Raw genomic sequence first — 21,785 nt, 5'->3', positions numbered from 1 at the left:
CACTGGAGACTGAAGTCGCAGCTACCCATGGGCCAGCCAGCAGTGATTCATGAGAACTATAGCAAACAAATAGCTTTGGACCATCTTGTTCACGAACAACCTCAGATGGAGGCAGGGAATATTTCAGTCTCCATATTTTTTTTTTCCTAGTAGTTAGACCAATTTCTCAGTGTTGTTTTTTTGTAGTTTTCTTTTTTCTTTTTTTTTTTCTTTTTTTTAATTTTGCACTATAGCCTAGAGACCCAAATGAGAAAAAGCAAAAAAGAAAAATAATGGCATGGAAATTTATACTGTTATTTAGATCAGATAATTTGATGCTAGCGTTCTGCACTGCGAACAAGGTTCTGAAAGTGGGGAAAAAAATAAAATAAGATAAAATAAGATAAAATAAAATAAAATAATAAATAAAATAAAAACCACTATTGCACACTATCCTGTAGCAAACACCTACCATGAGAAATACGTGCTATATTTTTTATGACAGCCAAACGAATAGTGTGTACAAGTAAGGTTTCCTTTGCTTTCATATTTATTTAGCAAATCTAGAACATTTCAAAGGTATAAATATATATATATAGATATCTATGTAGAACATAGCCAAATAAATATATATGAACTGGTCAATGTGCAACTCGGTATACACATCCTAGCTGTTTGGTTTGAGCTCTTTAGCGTCCTCTCGGTTGTGCACTAGCTAGGTAGACGTGGCCTCTCTTTTCGGCCACGAGCGCTCCCGACGCTCTGGCGTCCCGGCCCTGCGCCCGCCTGCCCGCCGAGCCCCCGCTGCGCCGGCGGCCGGGGCCGGGGCTACGGAGCAGCGGCTCTTCCAGGCTGATCAACGGCGCCCAGCGCTGCTGGAAGCCAAGGTGCGGTTCCGAAGGGGAAAGGGGTTTAGGCAGAGGAGCTCCTATTTTAGCCTGAGCAAAGAGAGAGGGACAGGTCCCTGGCAGGGCGTTAGCTTGCTCGGGGGGATTCGCCGTAGCGCAGCTGACCCAACGCGGTGACGCTCAGATCAGGCTGCCGCCGACAGCCGTAAGGGTTTTCCCCGTCAACTGCTGACTGTTATTTAAACCCATCCTTGATACTAAACATTACCAGGTCGAAAGCGCCCTGACTGTCAGAGGAATCGCTTCTCGGCAGAAACTGGGAACGGTGGAGTCGGACTCGCTGTGGATTTGTCCGGGCATTTGTCACCTGCCATTATTTGTCTAAGGAAATGTGTTTGACAATTTCCAGTTTTTCCTTAGATCTCGTGGTGGACTTTAGCCTTTTAATAAATGTTAGTATATCAGATCGTGTCCTTGACAGTATTTTACTTGTATGAACCATGATAAAACATTAAAATCTTCATACTCTTCAGGCAGAAGTGTCAATAAACGAGAAAGAGAAGCATAGCATACAATATATGTCAAAGTAACGTTCCTTTTTAGCTTTCTCATCAACAGTAAAAATGTTTACAATGTATGCCAAGATCTTCAGTTTCTGTCTAACACCAGTTAGAGGTTCTGATCTTAACAGAAATTGTGTTATAATGGCCTCAGCCTCGTTGCTAGGAAACAATAGATCCCAATTTTTTTATTCCTGCTCTAACTCCTGTGCTGAATAGTGACTGGATACTGTACAGGTTTATGTTATATGGCTGCAGTTAAATGGTCTGATGCATTTTGCTCTGGGTTTCAGACCAGAAGCATGCATTTTCTACAAGAACATCCCAGCAACACGCTGTAAATATTAAAAGTTAATATATTATGTGTCGATATTTGAAAAAGAAAGTACTTTGACTATTTCATTTTTAAAAAATAAAGGTGCAAACTGATGGCGTGTGACGTTGTCTTTGTTTACACCATGTATTTGGGATATCCCGGTCGTGCCAGTAAAAGGTGCTTCCATACAGTTAAATAAGGGCTTCGGACAATATTGGCTGATTCAGAAGTTGGGGGGCATGGGGTTGCTAGCAAGGTTTAATTTTACTTCTGATTGATTCACCAAAGTTCATGCATATAACTCGGCAGGTTTCACTGCAGGAGAGATCACAGCCAGTTGCTGTGCACAGGTTATTACATTTCATCAGAACAAATGTGAGAGAGAAAAAAACAATTCTGCTAAACGCCTTTGCACTCCCAAGAACTGAGTGGGTGAAGTTGACAGTGGTGGTAGGGGATGAGGAGCAAAGTTAAAGTACCTGTATGTTCTGTAGAGCTGCCTCAAATAGGTGATGCTGAACAACTGTGTGCATCAAAAGTGTGCACAGGAGGAAAAATAGCAAGGGCAGCGCGTGCAGCAGAGAGGAGGAGACAGTGAACCGGAGGGGCAGAAGGAGTGTGTAAGGCTAAAGGAAAGGTTACGTGGTGAAAACCAGGTCGGAGCCGCTGGGCTGGGCAATAACCCAGCACGAGGGCTGAGGCTGGAAGAGCTGTGTTGGATGGATAAGAAGGCAGCGAGGCCAAAGGGGTGCTCTAGTAGAAAAGGGAAGAAAACCAGCCTGGGAGACGGTATTGATTTAGTGCTGCAGGAGGTCTGTCACAGCCGTAGCCGGGGAGTAAGGGAGGGCTCAGTGGAGGCAAAACCAGAGCTGTGGCAGGATTAGTCGCTGCAGAGGAGCGGCATCGCCTTTGCTGGGGAGAAGGCAGAGCAGGGAGGGCCGGGGCAGGGGACGCAGAGTCCCTGCGGTGAGCTGCAGAATCCGCTGTCAGAGCCGGGGCTGCGGCAGCCGGGGAAGGGGGGACGAGGCAGAGCAACCGCAGCAGCGAGGGGCTGCGTCCCACTGCGGCTGCAGCCCGGCCGGGGCGGTGGGAAGGAAGCAGGTGATACAGACATTACCTGGGAAGTCATGCCCACAAAATGCGGCTGCTGCTCTCTAAAAGGATCTGTAGCTCTTCACACCTAAGTGAATGCATAAAATCTATATAATTTCCATACAGCTGTTCCCATAACCAAACATCGACTCCTTGTCCCACGGGTACCATGAGCTTCTCTCTCTGTTTCCACCTTGTTTAAGCCTACAGCAATTCCAGACCCTTGGGTACCCAAAAGAAACAACACAAACAAGCCTCTGTCTTAATAATTTACATCAGAAACTGAAACAACATTCTCAGCTTTAAATAAAAATGGCAGCTCCTGGCCTATTTTATGTATTTTTTAGAACAACAATGCACTTCTGGAGTCAACCATAGTCAAACCAGTTATCCTCAGCTCACTGCACCGCGGAGCGGACAAGCGGCTGCTGCTCTTGTGCTACAGGGTTTGCACATGCAGCACTGACAGCCTCAGCCTTTGCTTGAAGTCAATAGGACATTTCTATAGGAAACAGCCCTGGGGCAAAGTGCTTCCCACTACATTCATCCCCACTACAGAGCAATCATCTGCCAGGGACCATTTCCAAGCACACCCTTGCCTGCTCCCAGGAGAGGCCGGGTAAACTAGGCGTTTAAACCCAGCACTTAGAAAGCAAAAGGGCTCTCCCGGGAAGCCTGGGGACACACACGCACTCTGCCAGGACCCAGCAGGTCCGTTGGCTTCAGGGAAGGATGGTTCGCAGGAGCACAAAGCCGGAGAGGAACGGCCAGGGACCAGCCGCCGCAGATGCGCAGCAAGCTGGGAAAGCTTTAAGGCACAGAGGAGGAGGAGAAGGTTGAGTGGGCACGAGTGAGAGCAAAGCTGCGGGTGCTGCAGATGCTGCGCTCCGTGCTGGTGGTGGGCAGTTCAGCGCCTCCACGGCTGGTGTTTGCTGAATGATGTAACGAATAAAAAAAACCAGCTTTGAAATATTTTATTAAAGAATAAATCAAGCTGGATCTGTCCCTGTATGGCACTGTATTAAGATAAGACCCTTGTTTGAACTGACAAGCATATGTAACAAGGAGGCGCAGGGCAACACACGCACACATGCTGTAAAATAAGACGTGACTAGTCGGGGGGACGGGACATTTCACCGCGAATGAAATTTGGCCTTCATTTCGACAGAAACTGAGTAATGAACTGAAGTTGTCACAACTTTGCAAGGGTATTGCCCACCAGTCCCTGTTACGGTGGGGCTGTTTATTTATTGCATTTATTCCCAGCACTGGTTTACAAGGAACTTGTGCTTCACAGAAAATGCTTTATTGCTTGCACTTTCTCACTCACACACTCTCTTATACATACTCACACACAGTCACTTACGGAGGGGGGAAGGTAAACCTTCCAGCCTTACCAAATGCTCTTGGAGCAGCGTAACCTTGCTGAATCCTGCACTTGCAGCCCATTTAGCTCTGTCACTGTTGGCATCCAGCTTGCCTTTAGTGAGGTGCAGACAAGGCAGGATCCAGGATACCAACAATTAAAAGTAGATTATGGGTGGAGGGTTTTTCTAACATCCTGGCGAAGGAGGCCCCCCCATCCTCCACGCAGACGCGAGCACACGCCGGGCCCCTCACAGGGAGGCCCCAAGCGGCTGCGGTGCCTCTCACCCTGCCGCCGAGCCGCGGCTTGGCCGCGTCTGCTGGAGTTTGGTCTGGTTTGCGCTCCTGAGCCTGGTGTTTCTGGAAAAAGCCTCTTTACCTCTTAGGAAACGGTTCTTTCCTTCCAAGCTGTGCAGAAGAAATTGGAAGGATAGGCACGACGTATTTAACCAGAGCAACCCAAAGGCGGCTATACAATGATGTTTAGAGCTGCATTTTTTATAAAGATATGTATTTTTGTAGTCCGTTTGCAATCACTGTTAGTCTTGTGCTTTGGAAAGCAGCACGGGAGAAGTACCTTTTCTGGATACTCAGGACCATTTGCGTGGGCTGAAGTGCGACTAACAGTGGCACAAACCAGCCAGAGCAGATGCAGCCCTTTGCAGACCGAGCGCCCACAAACAAGGCTGGGCTCCGGCTGGGGTCCCTCCCAAAGCTCACAGGAGCTCACGCAAGTCTGCCCAGCAGAAACCCACAGAGGGAGCCCAGACCATGTCTACCACTGCTTGACTGCGGTGCAGACACGGTACCATCTCCTGAAACAAGAGGGCTGTAAGACATCCAGTCTGTTCAAAAGTGGTTCCTGCTGTCTGCCAGTTCAGGCAGGACAGTGTCATCGCACTTTTCAAACCCTGCCTGTAAAAGGCATGTACTCTGCGGCTCCGGTAGCCAGGTGCCAACCCTGCACAGCTGACCGGTCCTGTAGATTAAAACCTCTCCTCTAGGAGCCCAGCAGCAGCATGGAAACACACACGGACAGGTAAAGAAAGAAAAACAGAGAGACTGTCATGCAAAAATAATTTATTTTTTAAAATGGTATGCAGGGATGGTTTCTTTCAAGTACAGCAAATATCTAAAAGCAAAGAATGATGTTCTCCACTGCACTGGTTGTTCTCTGTTACTCGGGGCATTGCTTAAGCTCTTGATTGTTTGCACAAACTACAAATTTTGTACAGCCAGGCAGTGGTGGCCAGTTCTGACGAGTTACAGGGCAGAGGGCCTGGTGTGATAAGAAGTCATAGTGGGGAGCCTCATGGTGCCCCTTCTGGAATGGCTTTAGGAACTGCATGAATGACAGTCACCCAGCCCACCCAAGGCAAGGACGTCTTAAGGTAAGCAATTTTCCTAAGGCTATAAAGGGGGACTTGCCCAGTTCTGCATAAATGCCAACCAGAACAAAGCAAAGCAGGGTCCAAAGTAATGTAAAATGAGTAACTAATTATTAATTAGGAACTAATCTTGACATGAAAAATATTTTGTACTTGAGAGTACAAAGAGAAAAAGAAGACATTACACTATTTACTAGTTGATTTTTTTTTATCCTCTCTCTTACAAAAAAAAGAAAAAAATTCAAAACATTCTGAAACTTAAAACTTAAATTTTGAGCTAGAAATTCTATGAAATACACATTTCTGCAAATGTTACAAGAAAACTCATGGAGTTGTATTAACTATCATATAAATCGTTCTGTTCTAGAGCATGGACTAGAGGAGACGCTGGAAGATACGGTTATGTCACGCTTGGGGAAATGTCTTCATGACGGCTGCAGGTGGAAGTCATGGCCTTCATTTCTCCCTAAGAAAAGTGACCACAAAGATATGAAAGGATGAGCACTGCAAGAAAATGGACAGATGAGAAGGTTCATACCTACAAGAGCGAGGGCGCTGGGGAGGGCAGGTAGCCACCGCCGGTATAACATTCAGGAATACATATGCAAAATCCATTTTCTCATCACAATGACAGGCCCTATCCCTAATGAGCACCTAAGTGCCAGCATTTCGATCACATACTAGCATAGTTAGGGCATATTTTTGGCGATGTCACCCTGCTGGCCTGCATCAGGTCAAAGATGCAGATAAGTCTAAGACCTCCATCCCCGCCGCTGTGGAGGGCTCTGCTCAGCCACAGCCGAGGCCCCCTCTGCCCCATGAGTACCTGGGGAGTATTTGGCTTTTGCGTAGTTGATGACTGGGTGCTGCAGGGGCGTTATGATGCCTTGGTCGGGTTTCTGGAAGGCCGAAATGAGGTTGTGCACTTTCCGAAAGAGCCTCCGGTGGACCCCGGGCGCTGTCTGCAAAGCCAAAGGGTGAGAGGTGAGAGGGGATGCTGGGTGCGAACTTGGGCTCGGGGCGCTGGCACAGAAGCCTTGTCCTCAGAAATGCACACACCCCCCAGGGAAGGAGCCAGCCCTCCCCTTGGACCCCCTGATGTGCCAACTTAAAATGAGTCCATGAGCCATACTGCACTTCTCCTTCCCCCGGGGCATCACAGCCGCCCTGCACTGAGCGGTTTCCAGCAGCGTGGTGATATAAGGCTGGAAGAGGGACGATTTCTTAATCACTACAAGAGAGACCCAGAGCCTGCCGTGCTTATTAGGCAAATTCCCAAGTGATCTTTTGCTATTTCTGACCCTGATTTATTGCAGCCAGTGATTTAACCTCCAGCCTGGGGTTTATCGATAAGATACTTCCAGCCTGGAAATACCAGTAAGAAAATCTAGAGAGCTACCTGGACTTACTGGGGAGGGGGAGTCCTTACACCACTAAATTCAGGCATGGACACAGCCTCTTTGCAAGCCTTTCTCTGCGCATTCAGTACTGGCTTATGTGTTCATTGAGTATTCCTGGCTCTCTCTTGTACAAAGGCAGCAGCAAATTGTTACCTATTTATTAAAAGTGGGAGTTTTTCTATCTTTCTACGTTAGCATCTTTTCAAACACTGTGAAATGAAACTGTGTCTGCTTTTAATCAAAAATCCAATGTTTCTGTTAAATCCCTCAGTGCTTTCTCATAATAACTCCTCCCCACCAAAGTCGCGGGAGGACAAGCATAGGTCCTACCGGCGTAGTCCCACCCGAGGGACGCTGCTCTCACTCAGCAGTCGTCGGCTAAATCCTGCCTCACTGGCACCAGCTGGAGGCTTCACCCTGGCTGGGATTTTACCAGCACTGTTTTAATTTCCCTGCCTCGTCCTTGAAAGATGGGTGCGACCTGAGCTTGCTCAGGGACTAACCAGCCACAGGGAAGGAAGCAGAGACAGGAAAGCAGCAGCTGCAGCTGGAGCCTGTTTTGGCCTTGGAGGCACATTTCATGGGGATAAGTTGGATTTAGGCTGCTGTTTCTAACAGCTGAGGCCAGTGTGGTCTTAGCAACATTTACTTAAAGGTTTCTTTTTGCTTAAAGTTGGTTGGTATCATGGGTCTGTAGCTAGCACCTTTCCCTGCAGAGGATGTACTGAGAGTCCCGGGCCTTCAGGACAGCTACGCTGTGAGACATGGACAAGGTTTGCCTAAAATACAGCGAGGGAAAGCCCCAGACGCATGCATAGGAAGCCAGTGGAGGTCGTGGGGGAGGAGTTGTAGCAGGCCTATATAACACCAGGAAAAACTCACTGCAGACACTGATGTTACCTGGGGCCAAAGCAGGCTGCGGCCACACTCGGGGAATTCTCTCCCACCAGTGGAGGTCCCTGGGGGTCCTGGCATCCTTCCTGGGACACCAGTGCTCGCCCTGGCACACCGCGTCCCCTACCCAGCCCCGAAAACCCTCCTGCTTGGGCAGTGCAAATCTGCAGGATGCCTTGCAGGAACAAATGAGTGAATTCTTCCTGGGTACCATTCCCAAGGGTGACATGGATAATTATTTACTCCGCAGTAATGTGAGTCACTTTTACGCCCTGATCTGCTTCTGAGTAACCCCAGAAATCAGTCTTGTCTTCTAGAGCACTGCAACCACTTCTATTATAATAATGGCCAAGGAATTACGCCTGTCTAGAAATTATTTAATGTTTGTAATCAGTGTTCATTAATGTGCAAACAGAAAGCTAATTATGAATTAATACACAGACTAAACCCAAAGAACAAGACCTTCATAAAAGAAATAAAAGTTAGCATCTCGATTCCATCAACCCAAACAGTTGTCTGTATTGCAAATGGTGTTATTCTACACTTGAATTACCAGTTTCTCATCAGATGGGTGAAAATATATTTTGTATCAAGTTTTGGCTACCTTATATATGTTTTGCACTAATGATGAATTAATCTGGAGAGAAATTAACATTAAAACACTGTAGATGATTGAAAATAATTTCCTTAAATATTCTGACATTAATGGTACGTGGGATAGAAAGGAACTGATGGTGCTTGTCAAATTATAAAAACACAATATTTTTGCCATTTAAAATGATGCAAAAGAATGCACTATTGCATTATGCAACAGCTGAAATCTAACAGGGAATTAATTTATGAGTTCAAGACTGTCAGAAGTGGCACCAAGACATCTTAGTGATGGGCACGCTCAAGATCAATTTCCTTCGATGAAAATCAGACTGTGCAGAAACATGAATAATTTGAATATATTTCATTAAATCAATACAAACATCAAACAAACAAGATGTAGAAATTTTCAGAAGAGAAAGAAGTACCCACCTCAGCAGTCCAGGACCCAGTTTCTGTCTTGGACACTCTGTAGGTATAAACATAACCCTGATGCCTGTGAAAAAAAAAAAAAATCAACAGGTATTTATTCCTCATTTCTATGGTCAGGTTTCAGAAGAGGTACACTCTGTTATGCGGGAGTCAGTTCATCTGCTAACCTTTCCTTAAAAATAAATTCCCCCATAAAGGCTCTAGGTAGATAAAAAAACCGAGACGCAGGTCAGAAGCAGGGTTCAACCTGCTGGGTTCTTTTTGGATGAGAGGGATTGGTCTGACTCAGAGCTAGTTTAGCAGTATTCAGTTATTCTAGGTTAAGTAACATTGCTTTCATTCCTGCCTCAGCATTTTTGTTATTTTTTTTTTCAATGACCTCCTTTTACTGACACACACCAGACATACTTTCCCTGGAAAAAGAGAAGGTGTATTATTGGCAGATAGCATTACTGTATTGTGATTGATTTAAATGCAGATGTTCCCAGAAGCAATAGCATGAGTATAATTTATTTGGAAAGCTAGACCCACAAAAGCAACATAAATTACTCTTTGCCTTGCCCATACATTACTAATTCTCAAATACTGATAAAGGAGCCTTATAAGAGCATGGAATCTTCTTTCTTTTTAAGTTTAATTTGAGTCTTTTGAGAATAAGGAGTCACACAGTAACAACACAAGACATAATCGTGTCCGGAGCCAGGCTTCCTTCTCTTACGAACCCAACACAGTGAATGATTTACATGGTAGATTATTATACCGATATCCAAAAATGTAACTCAGAATCCGAGACAATTGATAGTAGTTCCATGGGTGCAACATTAGTTTAGATGGTATCAGATAAGAAAGATTGTATTTCATACTGCATAGCTTTACGTTAATACATAGCAGGATTTTAGGGACCATTCCCTATTTCATCATCAATTCTTATTCTTAAGAAAGCAGAAAAATGCTATATATCTTTCCAATTATACATGGCATTATAGTAGTTACTACAAAAATAGCAGAAACCATCAATGACACAGATACCGTATGATTGCAATTACTTACGCTCTGTGTCATGCCTCCTGGATAAATTCTTGCTAAAAAGTCATTGCAGCAACCTTTGCAAAGCAGTGTCTGGTATAATTTACCCAAGCAGGACGTTGTTAACAGTTGTCACACTGCTACAACCCCACGAAGTGGGAGCAAAAATGCCTGTCGTGATTTGTGTGCTCTCCTCCCACCACTCGACTCCCACTGTGATTAAATACGGAGGCGGAAGACACAAAGCCGTTCCCCCGCATCGGGGCTGCCGCGGGGACAAACTCCCTGTGCAGCAGCTGAGACGCTGCCCTCCTCCTCCTGTATGAGCATATGCCTGACGCAGCCCCACGATCCCACCACAACTTCAGCCACCATCATGTTAACCAAGGGAGCATTTTCCCCAGAGACACGACTTTCCACCTGGCACCAGATGGACATGAAAACTGGCCGGCCGTGCTCACTTCATGGAAACCTAAGGAAGAAGACTGCCACCACTACCCCACTTCTTCCCCCAGCAAGCTCAACTGCTGCAGTCCATCAGGGATTTGGTCGGGCCCAGAAAGGGCCTTTGGGAAGAGATGTAAGCAACCTGCTGTGGCTGCGGGAGGCGGGAAGGACATGGAAGGACAACACTGTTCTCCTCTCCATGCCATGGCATCGTGGTCACTGGTGTTTGAGGGCACAGCTCAAGCCCGGTTGCTTAAAAGCACATCCCTCTCAGCCACTAGATATGTTCATGTTCAGGGAATCCAATGTCTCCCATTTGGGTCCTTAAACAATCTCGTACCATCACATCCTTTCTTAAAACCGCTGAGAGCTGTGCCTGTATTGTCAGCTTTTCACGAGTAGCTGATGTTCACGTTAATCTTTTCTTTTTAGAAATCACGAGGGGCTTTCCTGCACCTACTACATATGTAGCACACCAGCCAATATATGGTTACTGAAACTAGGATTTTACAGGCCATAGTGTACTGGGAAACACCAGAGAGGACCTGGCATTTTGTCCCCTCTCTTTGAAGTGGGTATTTGACCATCTTCACAGTGATTTTTTTTTCAAGCCTCAAAACTAACAGAATCAGTATGTAAAAATCTAAATCTCACTCTCTTGCCTCCTGTTTTTAATAATACACTGTGCATATTACCCATGCTTGTTCTTGGTTGTCCCAAAGCATTCTGACTGCTTCAAGTCTCTTTAAAATCTGATTTTTCCACAAATGGCTCAGTTGTCTGGAAAGCTACCATCTGTTGTTTCTTTCATCATTTTCTCTACCCAAGAGATTGCACGATTTGAAGTGGATGAGGGGCTGGGGTGCTGCCCTGACTCTGAAATGTCTGATGGCTTTCAGCACTCTGCCAGAAGGGTTTACTAAGCTGGACAAATTGAAAAATAGAGGTCAGATAAAGTAATATTCAAGGCCAAAGCAGGGTGAGGTATAAGATAGGCACCTATCCTGTATTTTTCAAAAAATTCCACTGTCAAATATTTCAACCAAGCCCAGAGAAAGCACAAAGGATAGCTCAGATTAAAAACCCACGAGATAGATATACAGAAAAAGGAACAAGAATTTGGGAACATGGACGCTTTGAGCACAACATGAAGAATGGCAGGAGTGTGACATTGCTACCCCGGCCTTGCAAGGGACAAGTGAGACGTCTCCACTCCTCTGGCAAATGTACCTTTTTTTTCCCAGAGGAGGAAAGACTGAAAGACCTGACGGGGTTCAATGTGCTTAAGCTGAAAAACACAACATTGTCATCTGTTGTTGGCTCTGAAGCCATCAGTAAACACCGCCACCAGGTAGATGGGAGATGGCCCAGGACCACCACACCTCCTTCTTCAAAGGAAATGCACAAAGGAAGGTGGACGCATTTCGTCAAGAAGGTGAACAGCTAGATCTTCCCATGTAACTACTTTCCATTGGGATCTTTGTTTCCACAAAATGAATTACAGCTCTTCTGATAAGTACTCTCCTAACGAATATGATCTTATCAAAACTTTCTGTTAAGCAGCAGGAACTTACTTCATTACCACTTCAAAGTGCTTTTTACCTTCCATGTGCGAGTGACATGATTTTGATGAGCCAAGTTCTCTTTACAGCTAAACGGGCACAGCCTCCCGTGAGAAAGGTTTTTATGATTTAAACTACCCAACCTTTACTGAGATCAGTGTGGACTGAAGGAAAATCAAGATGTTTTTCTTAAAACGAAAATTAAATACAAAAATTAAAATTGAGATTGTATAGAACATTACCTTCCAAAGAGCAAAACACATAACACTGGGCAAAAGCAGGTGGAAAAGTGCATTTACTGCAGCTTAGGTCTCAGGAGACGAGAAATTCCCCAGCCACCATGAGGGGACAACTCAGTTTCCCACATTTTACTCAATTCATGGCAGAAAAAAGCTCCTAGTGTGACACAATGTTCCTATATGTGGTGTGGCCACGTAGCTAAAGCCAAAACCCAAACACCATGTGGCCTGGGCCTGGTGCTAGTCACGTGGGGCCTCTCACACAGCTTATGCTTTGAAGCCATTACCTGGTGAGATGCAGGCCAAGTCCACCTCTCAGTGACCTGAACTCCTCTCTCTGCTGGACAAAAATCAACAGGAGATGGACACATGTCACTGAGAGGAGGGCTTCAGAGAGCACTCTTACAGTGACAGGGGCGTACCAGCATATCTTGGAGGAGGACCAGCTCTTGACACCCAGGGAAAGACCCAACGAAGGGCTCCCCCATCCCTTCATCTGGCCCAAGGACGGCCGCAAGCCTCACTCACAATTGCAAAGCTCCTTTCATGCCAGTGAAGCTCAAGGGACGGGAACAATCGTGAATTAACAGCTTGATGAACGAGGCCCTATAAATGTTTGATCAAAGGCAAAAAATGCCAAAATGCTGATGAGGGGAAGCAGAAAACAGCCATTGCTGTAAGGACAATATTGGATAGCAGTTACGAAAGAGTGGTTTGGTCACCACTGATGATATTTTTATGTCATCTCACATATTTTTTCATCTCCATAACAAAGGATGTGTTATACCAGCTGGGAACTTCACAATCACTGCCTCTGTTGCAATACCATCACTGAGAAAACTTTGTCAAAGGAAAAATCTAGAAAAAGTTGCTGTTACAGGAAAGAGTCCACTTTATATTATAGGCTTTTTTCTCTATAGCTAGATAATTCCTCCCAAAGAGCTACAAAGGCATCATTCACAGATGACATACTGAGACAACATCTGTCTACCTGTCCTCTCCACTCCTCCTTTTCAACTGTGATCAGACTTGTTAAAGCCGCGTTTACTTTAACAGGTGAATAATTACAATCTTCTGCACCATTGAAATAGCCAGAGGATATTAGCCGCATGCTGCAGATTAAAATTAACTGTGACATTTCAGCTGCATGGTATATTTTAAAATCATTTCCAAATGTTTTGTATCTCAGTTGGGAAATTTTATTAAACTAATTTGTATTCATTTCTGGGTCCAAAATGGAACAAATATAAAGGGAGAAAGACAGAGAGACAGGGGAAAGCCATATCAGCAATAAATGACATCAATTTCTTCCTCTTAACATAGCTTTCTCTTCTGATGTCTGCACTATATCAATCAGCTCTTCATACTTGGTATATTTGCATCCTGACCTTACCTTGGAATTTCACTTTACATTATTGCTTAAGAACCAGACAGTGGTGTGGCCTACAAAGAGCGGTCCTGAGCATTATATACTGCCCATACTCAGTTTCTTATAACTTTGCCACATTGCAGCCTTTCGGACTGAAATTTTGTTTCTGAGGTGTTTGCCTCAACATTATTTAGGGATGGAGAATGCCAGAAAAGGGGACGTGTTAGGCAAAACAATGCTTTTCCCACATTTAAAAAAACATCTTCCAATTGTTGGGGGTTTTGCCCAGGTTTTAGAGTAAGATGTAAAATTTATTTGAAGGAAGGTATAGCTCTTGCAGCCTCCAAGAGAAAGCGGTGGTGGCTGTCTAGGCTGCAAGAGAGATGCTCTCTAAAGGTTGTTAGCAGTTGTAGCTGCGCTGTGCCTGGGCTGGCTGTACCATGGGCACTCAGCTAGGCAGTGTCCACCATCTCAAGCTACGAGCGATGTATGTGTGTTGCCTGGCCTGGATCAGCAGGGGGAAAAAAACAGAAGGTAATTTAGATATTGGGCATCTTGGAAAGGAAGATTGGGACTGGGTGGGGTGGATGTGGAAGGAAAGAATAGGGGACCCACGTCTGTGTAAGCTGGGCAAGGAAACAGCAATGAAAATTGAACCCCTGGGAGAGAGTAAGACTAAATGAGTAAGGAAGGGGATATACAGAGGTGAAGCATGAGGGGGTTTGAACTGGGAGCAGCACAAAATGCTGGAGGGGTGGAAAAGCCAGGAACAGAAGATAGGTGGTTTGGAAGCAGATGTAAGAAACAAGGAAATAGCCCTCAGCAATGCAAGCAAAGTCAGCAGGCTGTACAGAATAACGCTGGGTAGTCTCAAAATCCATTCCCATGCCCCTCACATTGGGAACCCAAAGCTAAAGGGTACTGCAGACATGAGCCTCCTTTGTCACAGTTTCTCTTGTGTGAAACGGAGTTAACAAACTGTTCATCTCACAAACCGAGATAATGCTTAGAAACCACTTAATACTATGGAGATGAGTACTACTAATGCTATGGAGATGAGTACTACAGGAGAGCTCCTGGGGGACTCAGTACATTGGGACTGGGGGGTCAATGGCACGCAGCAGATGATAACCGAATGAGCATGAGAGGTCAGGCTGCAGCCGCTTCTGCCTTATCCGGAGGTTGCAGATCAGCTCCTGAATGCCCAGTCAGAGGGACTAACCTTGGGCAGCATCCCAGTGGGCAACCCTGGACCAGGAACGTGGGCAATGGCATGGGCACCACAGTGGGCGAAAGGTGGGAGATGGCTACCACAGAGCCGAAACTCATGAGGTCAGGGGAATCCACAGCAGTGCCTGGGAGCCTGCACATCCCACATGTGTCCTCACATCAAGGTCTCCACTGCCCAGGGTACCCCGAGCTGCATGGCCTCCCCTGTGCGACAGAAGTGACAGCTGCCAAAGTGATGAAAGAGTCAATCCAGTTGTCCACTTAAACTTCTTTCTTTTTAATTGTTTCATTTCTTTCCTTTTTAATTGTTATATTTCTGCTTGGTTTATTAATCATGGAAAGGCCAAAAAGTCTTGTTATTTAATGTAGGAGAAAATCCTATTTAAGCTTACAGCTCCTCGCTCTGTCCTGGAATTTGCATTTTCTGGTTGACAAGCAGCCTGGTTCCTGCCTTATTTAGGTCTCAGACATACAATCAAGGTACAGCAACTTAGCAATTACCACCCATCAGCTAACCCAAGCTGAAAAAATAGCATTCACATTGAGATGATGTGCAAGATACAAGCTCGATGTCAGCAAGAGTGAATAAAATAGTTTAAAACAGTGTTTACAATGTCTGAAAAGCCCAACAGAGTTACTGTAGCTTAACTCACGGCAGCACTCTATACACACCCACTTGAGTTTACGCTTCGGTCACTGATTCCCCTACCAACACTTCTTGTGGCAAAAATTTACCCATGGTACTGAATCAGTAACTAGTATTAGCTTGTCGTAATGCTGTAGCAGTACAAAGCAAATCCATTATCTTGATTTTCTTTTCTGAAATTAACAGAAGCTTGAAAGAGCGAGTCAAATCTTGTGAAATGCCTCTGAATTTATGCACAGATTTCTGTGGAAGATTGTCAGCATCTTCACCACTTGAACACTCGTAACCATCGGTAGAAATGCCGCTGATTTACCTAAAGAGCAAGTGTGTAGCCTTTCTGAGCGGGGTTTATGTTGGTCTGGTACAAGGTGATGCCAGCCAAAAGCAATGCCTCAAAGAGGAATTTCTTCAAATTTGGAAAAAAAATGAGAATTTATTCAAATTTGAGATGCTAAATAGAAGGAAATTACTATATGGTGGGCCAGTAACTAAGCTTCATTAATTACTATGTCCTCCAGAGTAGTACCTCACACAGGCAAAAACTCGTGCAATAAGGTTATCTGGTGAACTGTCTTTCATCACTTTAGGCAAAACTCACAAGAACTGCCATAGATAAGACGCTGTCAATAGCCCTGTAAATGTTACTCTTTCGTATTTCTATGAAACATTTCTCGGTTTGTTGGGGAGTAATTCAGCGTAGCTCATTTTCAGATTTCCTGTTTCTCTCAGAGCAAGGTAGGCATGGTCTGACCGTAAAATCCTTGAACCTGAAATCACTGCTTCAACTAAATCCTCCAAACTCAAGCCTACAAAACCAAGGTAGAGCTAATCTACGTTCTGTTATCTAACGATTGTACCCATTCTGTCATTTACAGATTTGTTAGCGTAGCAGTTACCCACCGTTCAGGCTGCCTACCTTTCTAAAATCTTTCCAAGAAAAGCCATTGGGATATCTGAAGGCCATTAGCCAAGTTATTCTCAGCAAAGATGAAGCTCACTCTGATTAGCAGGGAGCTGAAATGCTCACCTCAGTAGAATTCACCTTTGTGCTGTAGACTTTTTTCAAAGCTGAAAATAGTACGTGATATTTGCAACAGCAACCTTGAATTGAGGAGTTCCTCCTCAGAGAGAAGCTTTTGTTCCAAATTTCATTTTAAATGATGATGATTATTATGTGCAGTGTTATAATAAATGCAATTATTCTGCCATTTCTATCAAAAATATTACATGGGAAACAAAAGAAATGCTAAGCTGAAGCTGGCTCGTGATCCTGTATTACACCTTCACGCTGTACAGCTGATACATCTGCCGCATCAGAAAGTTTCAGCACGTTGCCTGAACTTGTGCACTGTGATTATGGTGACAGGAAAAATAGCACACGTAAAATCTGATAGGACTGCAGCCTATCCCTGTTGCCATTACAGGCTCTAAACAGCTCTCTATTCCAGCTTTTGATTATTCTCCACAAATTGAATGCAGCGCAGTACATGAATGGCTGGTTTCAAACAAATAATCTGAACATACAGTTTGACAAGTATGTCATGTTTAGCTTACTTAAAGGTCTGAAACAACTACTAACATTCCAAGTATTTTCAAGTATATGAATTTTAAGACCCAAACTACAAATGCTTTATCTTTGCCAATTCAGGCATGAGCTGCTTGTTTCTGCATGTGTGCTCATATATCTGTAAAGGAAAGTAGTGCTTTTGGCACTCTCAGGCATTTTATTTATGCATTTTTCAGGCACAGTTTAAGAGGCTGCTTCTCAAACTAGCCACCGTTATTGTGTCCTGTGTCCCCCATTGACTTCATTAGGAGCGGTGTGCACAGAGGATTTCTGAGGGTGCTAAAAATGTCAAACGGGATATTGAGTAAAGAGGAAACCAGACCAGTAAAGAAAGCTCCCTGGAACAATCAGGTTTTGATACTAAAACCTTGGCGTACTGCATGTAGTGTCTAACATGTTTACAGGTAAAACGTGTACATTTTTTAATCAGGACCAGCAAAAATCTTCTTGCTTTTCAATGCAACCCTAAAAAATTTCCAGGAAAAGATTGTGCTCCTCAGTTGACACGTTCAAACATGACAAACAACATCCTTAAAGTATATATTCTCAATTTAATAATGGCATTCATACAATGAAGATCTTGGGATCACCTGGTATTAAAAAACTTTGCTAAAATCTGCAGGCAGCACCTCCGTTTGCAAGACGGGGGACACCATTGCAAATCAAAACCTTTCTACTCTTTCATGCACAGTTTAATTGTGTTCTTAAAATATTCATGAAAGTGGGTTCTTCGTGCTTTGCCACGGCCACACCAAAAAACACTCTCTCTTTGAAGGCTTGCAGGCATGCCATGTGCACACCGTGACTTCGGACAGCAGAAAGCAGCATTCAGGGAAGATAAAGAAATACTTCAGGAGAAACAAAGAAGAAAGAAAGCAGAGTTTTCGAGCCAAACACTCCAACAACAGGGGCCTGCCTGCCACAGTTATCCGTCTCTGTAGGTCAGGTTTTATGCTACTACCTGTCTCCTTTATGCTTGCCCTGCAAAATCAGTGTCAGTCGCAAGGGATTCATGAAGTCTTTGACTCTTCTCGTTTTGAAAGGTCAGGGCTCCACTTTTTAATTGGAAAAGCAAAAGGCGAATGAGCCTGACCGTGAACACTGCTGCCCTTATTATGTGCCTTAGGAGGCTCAAAGAGTGGCCAAATATGTTAGGGCTTTTTGGGGGTGCACAAGGGGGACAACATGGCATTACAAACTTACGTAGTTTCTTGGAAAAAGGAGGCATTGTTTGAGCCTAAGCAGGACTTACCAATTACTGTACCTGGAGCTGAAAGCGCAGAGCGGCCACCTACGTGAATTCAAGCCGATGACAGTATCATCATCCACATATTTATTTAATGGCTTTTTTGATAAATGTTCCTTTTCTCTTCATCAGAACTGTTCCTTTTAATTTTGACAACTGCCTTCTTTCCCCATGGTAAAAAAAAAAGAACCCTAAGAAGGCTTGGATCTGGGGAGCTGGGGGGGGTTTAGGTTTGTTTTGTTTTACTTCTCTAGGGAAGGGTAGCGAGAAGGGAGAGAAGACAGACTGAACATGTTTTGATTTTGGAAAACTGGACTATTTTTCTCTTTTTCTTTTCTAAGAGCATTAGAAACGTCGCTGGCAGTATGAAACAGTTTGACTTCTGTTAGAAATTGTCATTAGAAACATAAAATTTTTTGTTTAGCTCTGACACATTGCAATATATCTAATGGCTGAGTCGCTTTGTTTCTCATGTTTCAAAGATCACTTCAGTACTTCCAGTAAATAATACATATTTTTGCCTAATCTTGATATATCTAGGTATTCCTAGAGTGATCTTCAGCACAGATTCTGAATCGAAATGTAAATTTCTTAATAACTTTGTTCTTCCTAATAATTTCCGTTATTTATTTAGAAGGAAGTATAAAAAAGCAGAGAAGTACTTACTCTTTCTTTCATTTTCTTAAACAGTGAATACAGCAACCGCACGTTTCCCTCAGATTTTACCAAAGCTCTCATGCACATACATGCCTGACACCTGTTTCATCTCTGTGCATGATGTTCAGACTGGAATTTGGGAGGTTGGGTCCATTGAGTTATCTTGCCAAAGCCAGGCTTAGCATCCTCCATTGAGTACATATCTACATCTCTCATGCCTTCCCTACTTGCTCCTCCAATCTCTCCACTAAAGTGCTCTGCTTAGGTAAACTTTTTCCTGTCAAAGCACTTTGCTAGTTTATGGCTCACATTTCTTTAAACTGTCAATGCTATCTTCAGTGTGAGACCATTTCCTCGTATCTTTACGATAACTGTCTCCAAAGTTATTGTGTGATATGTTGTTTACTGTATCTGCTATTTCTTACATAATGCTCTGAATTGAAAGATTAAGAAGTATTGGAACCAAGGCTTAGCTCTAGCATTTTTCAGCCACCTTTCTGTCTATATCAGATCATACTCATCATAACATTTTTCATTTAATTTTTTATCTGGCTTTATCCAAGATGCTATTGAAAATTTCCCTTATAAAAAATTTATTGAGGATCTATATTCTATAAGAAGCCTACATAACATTCATCAGTAATATTTTTTGCTTTTACCCCTTTGCTTATCATACATATGTTTGAATGCAACATAACATGAAGACATGAGTGGCCCGTAATTTCCAGAAACAATTAGGTAGGGCTCTGTTTCTTACTGAAGTCTCTTTTCTTTTCCTCCAAATATTGCAGAGCTTCATAGTTAGCAATCCTTTCTGTTCTTCCTATTTTCATTTTATATATTTTATTTCATTCATGAAATTTCTTCCAAGGACATAAATTACCACTAATACAGCAAAAAATCCCAACTGATTGTGTGCAGATGAAAGACATTGTTACATACCTACACCCTGATTTAGACTAATGGTAAACTAATTTTAGGATTCTCTATTTTATTCAGCATTGTAACATTCTGCCTGACCCTTTCTCTAATGCCTTAGTGTTTCACCCTCACTGAATGACTTCTGAGTGTTAAGGAGATATATCACCATTTCCTCTGATGGTTATTTAAAAGAGATTCTGCTTTTATTGCCTATTCCAATCATAGGAATCATAGCACTCCTTACCTCTTGCTATGTCTATTCCATTTTCATTTAACTCAAGATGCTTCTGATTTCCCAGTTTTCAGCTAGCTGTTAAGGTATCTGTTAGCAGTAGTGCCTATCTTGGTTCACCTTCTGATTTCGTGAAAGAAGAAAAAAATACATCTTCTGCCACAAAGATCTTCCCTGAAAAGAAGGTTGCGTATTTCTGGATTGCCTATAACCTTCTTGCATGCCTCCATTTACTGGTCTACAACAGGGGAATAATAATGCCCAGCCAGGGCTTAAATAGATATTGTTGAAAAGGTATTCAAGACATATGGGGAAAACCTGACTTAGGGCTCTTCTTCCTCTTCTGTTTTTTTGCCAGGTACCTCAGTGCCCTCTTTTAGCTAATTTCTTGCTGGCCCTAAAACGTTTTTTTCTTGTATTCCTTCTCCTACTGAAGTAAGGCGCAAGTGTGTGTTTAGCCTTGGTAGACACTTCTTTGTTCTTTCGATGCAATGTGCTTCATTGTACAGCGTTATCTCTCAGGACTTCCAAGACTTCTGCTTTTGCCAAAAGTAGGGTAATTAAATTGTCTCATTAAAACCAGGTCCTATGCCTATAAAGTCCCCCAGCTCTCTCAGGGAAACCTCTCTACCCTCTCTCTGACAGACCACCCCATCAGATCTTTTCCCTTTCACTCTGCTTGATGAAACATTACCACTTAGTTCGTTACCGATCAGTATTTCATGTACTTTACCGGTAGTTTACTCCAAGCCCAATGGCTCAAGGGACACACAGCCTGACTGAGAGCGTCCCGAAGCAAAGGCATGTTCTGGATGACAGCAATCCACACTACCCTTCCCGATGACAGGGGACGCTAGGGATGTTGCTAAGCACACCCATGAGTGCATTGAAGAAGCAGAAGACAGTGGGCAGAAAGCAAGAGGATTATCCAGCACAAAGAGGCAGCGCACGCCATCCCAAGTCAAGTTGCCTGGCTCTTCTCCATGGCACCTCGCTCGTCCTTCCTACGTGCTCCAGGCCTGCTTTCTCTTTTTGTTTTATGCCCGTAGGAAGTGTGGGCTCTGCAAGGCAAACGCTGCTCCTCTTCACTCTGCAAAGGACCCCACACCAACCCCTCTGCCTTGAGTCAAAGTGAAGGAGCTAAAAGTCTCACACATGTCTGCAAACAGTAATTAGGATATATTTTGTCACTGTTAGCAGGAACACCCCATACTGTGGATGCGAAGGTTGGAAGTCAACTACCACCCGACCAGCCCTTGCCGGCACTCTGCTCCCAGCCCCACTGCCCTCAGCTGCCCCGCACCACAGAGAGGTGATCGGAGCCGCGCGGCGCCGGCTGCACTCACAGTACACAGAGGCAGTAGACTCCCGGGATGCTCTCGCTGTCCCGCAGCAGGTAGCTGCCATCAGTGCCCGCTGCCAGCAGCAGCTTCTCCCCAGCCTCACGGGTGATGCCCCCATGGTAGATGGGCAGCGCGTCCATGCTGGCGCCGTCTCTCACTGCAGGCAGCTCTCCCTGTGCACGGCGGTGCCTCCGACCACTCCTCAGCCGTGTGCTCCCTTCAGCATCTCTGTCTTGGTGGCAGATGTAAACAGGATGTGTTCACACCTCTGAAGCCTCCGCACAGGGCGAGACAGCGCTGAGGGAAGAGTGAGGAACGAGCACAGCTTTTTTGTGGTTTTTTTTTCCTTTGCCCCTTTTTGTTTTCCTTTTTCTCAGGCTGTAACATCCTCATGGCGTCGCAGCTCATGCACAGAGGTGTCATTTCACAGCCCAC

At 44.4% G+C, this 21,785-nt stretch overlaps 1 protein-coding gene across 1 annotated transcript; it reads right to left on the bottom strand.

The window, feature by feature from the left end:
• Window positions 1-5,347: 5,347 nt before the first annotated feature.
• SH2D1A (SH2 domain containing 1A) lies at window positions 5,348-21,530 on the bottom strand. Its single transcript, XM_082323149.1, has 4 exons — window positions 21,354-21,530; window positions 8,866-8,929; window positions 6,375-6,510; window positions 5,348-6,014 (listed from the first exon to the last, which is right to left on the bottom strand). Exons 1-4 carry the CDS (start codon window positions 21,488-21,490, stop codon window positions 5,974-5,976), a joined length of 378 nt encoding a protein of 125 aa, XP_082179275.1. The 5' UTR covers window positions 21,491-21,530; the 3' UTR covers window positions 5,348-5,973.
• Between the last annotated feature and the right edge of the window lie 255 nt (window positions 21,531-21,785).

Source organism: Platalea leucorodia, assembly GCF_965183815.1.
Source record: "Platalea leucorodia genome assembly, chromosome: 10".
NCBI lineage: Eukaryota > Metazoa > Chordata > Aves > Pelecaniformes > Threskiornithidae > Platalea > Platalea leucorodia.
This window is presented reverse-complemented; position numbering and strand designations above follow the sequence as displayed.